The 8,810-nt window shown below is 36.7% G+C and overlaps 1 protein-coding gene across 1 annotated transcript; it reads right to left on the reverse strand.

Annotated features, from left to right (window-relative positions):
* Window positions 1-7,190: 7,190 nt before the first annotated feature.
* On the reverse strand, window positions 7,191-8,324 carry LOC140160194 (galanin receptor 2a-like). The gene has a single exon (XM_072183472.1). It carries the CDS (start codon window positions 8,322-8,324, stop codon window positions 7,191-7,193), a length of 1,134 nt encoding a protein of 377 aa, XP_072039573.1.
* Window positions 8,325-8,810: the final 486 nt, after the last annotated feature.

Consider the following 8,810-nt stretch of genomic DNA (forward strand, 5'->3'; position numbering starts at 1 on the left):
AACTAAGCAAGCAAATACAGATTCTGGTCTAGATTTTCTTGATATTGGTATTGATGACATCATCAATGCGATATAAGCCTACTGATAGGGTTGACGTTTTCGATGCTTATCTCCTTCAGCTAAAACTGAGCACACGACCAGGATCCTTTGAACATGTTGAAGCGTGGATTGCAAACGCAGAACACTTCAAAAGCTATTGATCACACTATCTGTATATGATCTGATCATCAGTCTAAGAAAGTTCTGTGAAGTTCTTCGATGAGAAAAATAGAAGTATTCAGTTGTATAATCTGTCAACAATTTCCAGTTTAGTTATACGTGTAAATGTCAGGACTTAGAAACCATAATTATGTTAAAGATATCTTACATATGTCACTTAGCTGAACGTTAGCAGTGTTGAAGACGGGATATAAGTGTTTAGGATGCGTTTAGATACAAATTGTATCAAAATATGATACATGTAACCATGGTAACGTAACTTGAAAATCAAAAGGACGGAGCTGATTTTATTTTGGATTTGGAATATGTTTCAAAATATGAAACCATAACTTACCCTGAATTCAAGCTCTATTATGGGATGGAGTATGAACGGTTGGACAGTATTTATTGTGGGACATTAGAGCACATCAGACATATCTGAATACGAAGAATGTCCTTCTGATATTAAAAAATTTAGATTTTTTGAAATTCGCAATGTAATACACATTTTATAGCAAATCATTAAAAATTGATATTTATGATATTTAACAGTACTCGAAGTAAACTTCATAAATCTGATGATTTATACTTGAAGTGTACGTAGGTGGGATGAAAAACCGACGATCAATTGAAAAATTTGACCTTTCGTATTGAAGATATAGATTTTTCCCAAAAGACCTACATTTTTAGATGATTAAGTGAAAAAATCTATATCTTCAATATGAAAGGTCAAAATTTTCAATTGATCGTCGGCTTTTTCCTCCCAGCTACATACAATTTAAGAATATATCATTAGATTTATAAAATTTACTTCGAGGACTGTTATATATCAAAAATGTGAAAAATCTCAAATTTTAATAATTTGTCATAAAATTTGTATTATATCGTGAAGCTAAAAAAATGATAATTATCTGATATCAGAAAGACTTTCTTCGTATATCAGAATGCAATTCGATATGACTGATGTGCTCTTATGTCCCACAAAAAATATTCATTCCAGATCCCTTAAAATTGCATATTTATGTTCTAAAGACACAAAATAAAATTAGAAACAATTTTCTCAATTTCTTGAATAAGGACCTTAAAATATCCCCAATTTTGGTTAAATTTGTGGAAAAAGTCCAATTTTGATCCTTTTTTACCCATATTTTTGATTATTCAAAAATGATTGAGAGAACTGTTTCTAGTTTTGTGTCTTTAGAACTTAAATATGCAGTTTTTTTAAGACACACAAAACTATTCAAGTGTTTTTGGTGTTTTCCAGCTAAGGCGGCAGCCACTATGAAAGTGGCTATACCATCTTGAAAAAAATAATGGATTACCTCATATCCAAAATTGTTCTGCAGCTAGAGCACTATATAATATTCCTGGTTGATTTTATACCAATAATAGGTGAAAGAAGTGTCCTGTATGTACATGTGTTTGTTGTTGTTGTTTTCAGCTAAGGCAGCGGCCATTTGAATATGGCGACCCATCTTGAAAAAATAAACCAGAATTGTTAAGTATTGCTGTATTACTATTACTTGCATTATAAAGGTACACAAAATGCTTTGTCAACTGTATAATAACATGCTAAAATATCGTGCATCTATTTTTCAAAAGTGTTTAGAACGTTATTAAAACGTTTTTATACCCTTTATATAAACCAACAATAAAACGTTATCTGTAAAATGTTTTGTGTTTGCTGGGCAACTCAACTTGCAGGTTCTACGACGACGTTGAAAAATTGATATAATGATGATATCAAAAATAAGATAACTCGACTTATGGCCTAAAACGCGACGCTTACTTTGCACGTAAAATCTATGGAAAGCTATTTAGGATTTGAAGGTTAAAAATAGGTCAAATCATCAAATTGAGGCTTTTACGATAAACTGATATAAAAAGGTGAGAAATTAGCAAAATCGAATACTAAGAAGATTGCCCAAAGTTGCATGTTTACTCAGTGGTGGCCATCTTGAAAAAAAAACCGTGATTTTTGGGCAAAATTTTGATTTTTGACAAAATGTGTTTTTGGTAAAAATGTTATTTTTGGTCATAAATATGGGTTTGTTTTTCAAAACGTGATTTTTGGTCCGGGGTCAAAAATGTGATATTTGGTTAAAAATGTGATTTTTGGTCCAAAATAGGATTTTCGGTCAAAAATGTGATATTTGTTCAAAATGTGATTTTTGGTAAAAATGTGTTTTTTGGTCAAAATGTGATATTTGGTCAAAATGTGATTTTCGGTCAAAATGTGATTTTCGGTCAAAATGTGATTTTCGGTCAAAATGTGATTTTTGGTCAAAATGTGATTTTTGGTCAAAAATGTGTTTTTGGTCAAAAATGTGTTTTTGGTCAAAATGTGTTTTTGGTCAAAAATGTGTTTTTGGTCAAAATGTGTTTTTTGGTCAAAATGTGTTTTTGGTCAAAATGTGATTTTTGGTCAAAAATGATTTTTGGGCAAAATGTGATTTTTGGTTAAAAATGTGATTTTTTTTCATAAATGTGATTTTTGGTCAAAAACATGACCGCCGCGCACGGGTCCAACTCCACACCCGTTTGCCTCCCGCGTTGCGGTGCCGACTGCACCGGCCCTCCGACTCCGACGCATGCTCCACTGCACGCGGCCAACCGACACCACACCCGGTAGACTCCCGCGTATGGATGCCGACTGCACCGTCCCTCTGCACCGACCACTGCGCGCGGCTCACCACGACTCCACACCCGGTTGCATCCCGCGTATGGATGCCGAATGCACCGGCCCTCTGCACCGACAACGACGGCGATACCAGTTACCCAGGGGCGATACCAAGCCTAGCCTATAATCATGAATTCATGATAATATTCTCCCAGACGGACCACAGCGGTGAGGTTCTACACGTGGGTACGTATAAATTTGTTACTATATAATAATTATATTTAAATTTAGGTTAAAATCGGATTGAATTCAGGTTGAAATTAGGTTGAAATTTCGACGTTAATACAACGTGAAATTCAGGTTGAAATCAGGTTGAAATTTCGACGTTGAATCAACGTTGAAATCGGGTTGAAATCAGGTTAGAGTCGATTTGCAAATACAACGTGATTTCAACGTCGAAACGTCAACCTGATTTCAACGTGATTTCAACGTCGGGTGTGCCCACTGGGCATGCATCTGCAAACATTTTATGTATCAGCAGTTTATTCAACACGTATGATATGTACTATACTACATCATACATGTATTGACAACTGACTGGTTCATTGATTGCGCATATTCCAAATTTGTAGTTACTACAAAGTACAACTGCCACACTTACAGGCTAGCAGTGCAAAATTCGGCACACATGAGATCAAGTTTGGTGGTTTTAGGTCGGTCTGATTTTTAGGGCAAAACTGAACTCGTTCGGCAGTTCTTAATTTATAGTTCATATTGTTTTTCTTACCTTAAAAGTTACTTTGAGCTTGTAAATATTATAACCAACTTCGACGCGATGACTTTACATGTATTTACTTTGGCAGCTTAGGCTTACCGAGTACTGTGGCGATCAGCTGTTCCACTTTCAATAATTTACATATTAGCAGGTCAACTAATTTCAATATGAATAGTATTAATGATCCGCCCATTAAATGGCTATAAATCAAGAGTATATCATGAAAATGGTAGTTTTTAAGATTTATACGTATCAGAAGTCAAATAAAATAATAATGAAAACAAAATGAAAGCTAACAAATAAGAAATATGAAAATCAAAACGGGAAATTGTGAATAGCTCCGCCTCTTTGTCACGCCCGTTTTGGGCACCTTTCCATGTCGTAACTTCCGGTAGCTCCTACAATTTATAGTTTTATAAAGCGATTTAAGAAGAAACCAATTATGAATGACATCTCATGATGTGACGTTGTGTTCCCATTGTTCATTGCCTGGGAGCATGCGTACTCATGGTGCTCATTTTTTTTTCATTTAGGGCCTGTGCTTTGTAAAGTCCACCACAGTAAAATAAACCATGATGACAGTCAGTGGTTGTATGTACACACCAGTCCCTTGTCGATCTAGACCTAGTCGCACCGGAGTCGCGAGGAAAAGCGACGTTTCATCGTCATCCCCTAGGTCAATTACAGTTTCATCGTTTGTAATGTTGGTTCACAATGTGAACTTAATGTGAACCGAACTTAGTCTTTATAGTTGATGTTGTATCAGGTTGTATTTCAAGTATTTTTTCCACTGAATGACATGTGTTTGTGAGATATGGGGTGTTGGACTCAACTTTTGCAGGAAAAACCTGAAATAATCAACAGAAGATGATAATCGTGAGTATAAATACAAACCACAGAGCAAAGCATGTCTTGGCTTTGAAACGTGTCCAATTTCGGGTCGATACGTTGAATACGTAAGCTTATAGTCAAAGATTTTATCCTCAAAAACTGCGTAGCACGAATTCGGCAGATTGGACATAAATGACCTGAACTTAGCACTAAACGGAACGATTTAGACAGGAAATAACTACTGAATGCACGTAAATTTACTTTTCCTCGCTCCAACCAATGATGTAGAACTCTTTTTCGTTGTGAAAGTGGGAACATTCGTGAATTTTCATTGACAAAATAGCATGTACACATGGTCGTTTCCCAAGATGCAAAATCACATGAATTTTCTGTCTTGACGAGACTAATTAAGGCATTTGTTGAGCTCCGAAGTTCGAAATAAGTATCATAATTATTTCTTTGGAGTTTTCAACATTTTATACCGAAATGATGCGGAAATCGGTATTAGGGAAAGATATGAAATCTGGGGTGAAATAAAAAAGTGCGTGAGCCGATGTGGAACATTATATATACAGACATATTTACATAATTTCCTAGGACCTTGCACAAGTGATCATGCTCAAATAATAAACTAGAGAGGTTGGTCATTGATATGCACCATAAATTTTGAACCTATGATCAGTATTGCTAGGCAAAAATTAACAGCAAACATGGCCGATTTTTCCATTTTGGACCAATTTGAAACCAAGCTGGCTCGAGCCCTTAAAGCCATATTATAACATTTCCATTCAAAATAGATTAGTATTTCTTTGCCATAAAATGTTAGCTTTTATTATCAGATATCTACCCTTTTAATTTTGAACCGAACAACCCAGGTAAAGCAAAGAAAATTGGAATTTACTACCAGCGCCGATGTCGCCAATGTGTATCACTCCGTCGGTTGTGTTACGGTACTATCCTTTGATGTGTGCATCCGTCCCGCATGCCATGTACGTACTACGGTGTTGTGAACATCGTCGCGTTCGACTAATATTTCCATCGTAATAATAAAACGCCTTTATTGTGATAAAACGCATCATTTGCTGGATGTTGAGCGAATACATATATACATACATAGAAGGCCTGCAGGATAATTACCGGCCAAAACGCGCAGAGAAACGAACAGAAATCGAACGAAGTGGTCAGACCTGATTAATCATGTTAATACAGAATACATGCAGGATAATATAGAATACATGCAGGATAATATAGAATACATGCAGGATAATATAGAATACATGCAGGATAATATAGAATACATGCAGGATAATATAGAATACATGCAGGATAATATAGAATACATGCAGGATAATATAGAATACATCCAGGATAATATAGAATACATGCAGAATAATATAGAATACATGCAGGATAATATAGAATACATGCAGGATACATACGGGGAGGAGAACTGATAGATGGTAAACCGACACCGGACAGAAAGTGATCACCCCGCCGCATATAAAAACAAACAATTCAATTCAATTCAATTAAATTCAATTTATTTCAAGAAACATTTATTTCACAAGTTCAATAATACAGGATAATAACAAATGCCATAATTAGCGAAACAATTTTATAATAATAAACAGTGTGTTTATGTGTTTGGCGTTGAGTGAACTCGGGTGCAGGTGATTCTGGCCTGGGTTATTTTAGTGACCATAACAAGGTAAACCAGCCGCCAGTCCCAGGGTACTGGTACGAAGTAAATATTGCGAACCTTTGGGCGTTTTTGTTGAGGTTTAGAGATGCTATCACTATAATATGTTGCTACTCTTAAACAGTAACATAGATTCTACTATTTTAGCCCTTGAATCGATATTATCTAGATGAGTCAGAGAGAACACGTTGAGATGATTGCATTATATGACATTCTGACTATTGAACAGCAATAGTTCTATAACCGGAGCTCATAACTTCAGGGTTTGCATCCGTCTGAAGGGTCTGCCACACCCACTAAATGAAGAGGGAGCTTTATCTTACGTTGCATACGTGAGAAATCATTATAATATACAAATAAATAACTTTTAAAAAACGTGCTGTTAGTTTTGTGTCTTACAAAATTAATAACGTCCAGTGCCGCCGACAAGGGGGGTTAAGGGGGTGCGTTTATGGGTCCATAAAAGAAAAGAAAAGAGACCTCGGGGGGGGGGAAAAGGAGGGGACGTGCGATCATTTTACCCCCGGGCCCGTAATGGCTCTCGGCGGCTCTGAATTAACACCTGATCACTGTTGTCACTTTTTGGCCATATGGACCCATTTATCATGTTTATATTGTGTTGTGGGTGTGAAGACACACATGTATCACAATGGAGTTTTCCGTAATCCCGACGATAGCAAGGATGAGTTGGATGATTAGCCGCCAGACCCGTGGTACTGGGACTAAGTACATATCTTGAACGTTCTGTTTTTCTCCATTGTTTTTCTTCGTTGAGAATTGCAGATGCCATCGCTAGATTTCTAGTTAACTGAAGTAGATTAGGTAACGTGAAAACGGGACATGTGAACGATTCCGGGAGAGAGTGACGGATGAATAGGTGTTCTACAACCACAACGTGTTGGTGCGTTTTATCTTACTTGGGAAACGTTGTAAACGTGGAAAATCATTATAATTATATTCACAAACAACTAAATATACATAAGTATTGATATTAATTGTGTGCCTTACAAATTTAACGTTTATTGTTTTGTCCACCTTTTGGCCATAGAATTGTCATTTTATCGTCGTCAAATGTTATTAGGATTTAAGTCATCATAGTGTTTCTTAGACGCTGAAATCGACGTTAAAATGATGTTTATAGATAAATCTGTGCCACCTGTGCTCTTATTTGATCCAGACAGCTCACTTGTTTCTAGTGGAGTATCAAAGAGACCATTATTCAGTAGATCGTCGGTGCGTACCGAGCAGCGGAACAAATGTTTTTTGATAGCTCGTCTGAAGTTCTTATTAGTCAAGGCGTACAGGACGGGGTTGAGGCAAGAATTTGCAAAGGCCAATACCACCAATACTCTGTATAGATTGCTGTACAAGTATTCAGATGGCACTAGGCCGAGATTGAAGGCCAGATAGCCAAATTGATTTGGAGACCAACATATGGCGAAACAGATTATCACAGCTAGTAACATTTTAATGATCCGTTTTCGAGCTTGAAGTAAATCAAGATCTGCGCTCTTTTGATTAGTTTTTCTGTTGAAAACCAAGGCTCGCATCTTTAGAAGTTGTATCGCTCTAATGTTTGCTACAAGCATCAACATAAGAGGTACAAGATACTTAAGAAAGAAAGCCGAAACGCCGGTGAACATTTGAAACCCCACACTACCAAAATCGACATAGCACTCTCCTGTAACTTTATCAAGATGCGTGGTGTAAAGTATAAAAGTTTCAAAGGTAAAAGAAAACACCCAGATCATTATGATGATGAATCTTGTCATCTTCACCGAAAAGAGTCTTTTGTATCGTATGGGTTGCGCTATAGCAACGAAACGCTCTACTGCAAGAACGGTAAGGCTTAAAATGGATGCAAAAATGGATATCCACAACATGAATGATGAATATACCACTTTACAGTAGAAATGACCTCCAAAGTTGTCAGGAACGTAGGACAGAGTCGGAATCGGAATTATGCAAATTGATGTAATAATATCAGCAACTGCTAAAGCTGCGATGAATCTATTCGTAGCACTCATCGTTAGTGTGCGGGTGTGAAGATACACATGCATCACAATGGAATTTCCTGCGATGCCGACGATAGCAAGGATGAGTTGGATAATTAGGCGCCAGTCCCATGGCACTGGGACCAAATAAATATCTGGAACCGTTGTGTTTTTGTCCATGGTCTTGTTGAGGATTAGAGATGCCATCATCATCACTAGATCTCTAGTTAGCTGATTTAGATCAGGCAATGTGATGAATTCTTAAAGTAATAAGATAATGTTTTGCACTTCCCGCACTACTAGTATGAAGGCAGTATACATCAATATTGCTGTAAATAGCTAGTCCTGCTCCTTAAAGGTATATTTTTACCACCTCTGTCGTTTTACACCTTGAATGGAATCAATGCTTAAAATGAGACTGATGTGATTACGAGCAAAGTTACCAGCATGCATTTTCCAACAATACTAGCTATCAAGAACGTAGTGGTATTAAAATAGAATAACAAAGTAGATGCACGATTCCAATATTTACCTGCTCTTCAAGTGACAGGTATTGTTGACCATTTCAGATTACCTATTGTTAAGGCTAATTAACAATGAGAAATTAACTCTGAGTAAAAGCATGGTTAGCATATAATATGGGCGTGGCCCAACAGCTTTAAGAGCTAATACTTCCAGTCCCAGACCAACGCC

The sequence above is a fragment of the Amphiura filiformis genome, chromosome 9 (genome assembly GCF_039555335.1).
Source record: "Amphiura filiformis chromosome 9, Afil_fr2py, whole genome shotgun sequence".
In the NCBI taxonomy this organism is placed as follows: domain Eukaryota; kingdom Metazoa; phylum Echinodermata; class Ophiuroidea; order Amphilepidida; family Amphiuridae; genus Amphiura; species Amphiura filiformis.

Excerpts from the sequence above, each read along its gene's own strand:
- LOC140160194 (XM_072183472.1), bottom strand. The coding sequence starts at position 8,324 with ATGGCATCTCTAATCCTCAACAAGACCATGGACAAAAACACAACGGTT.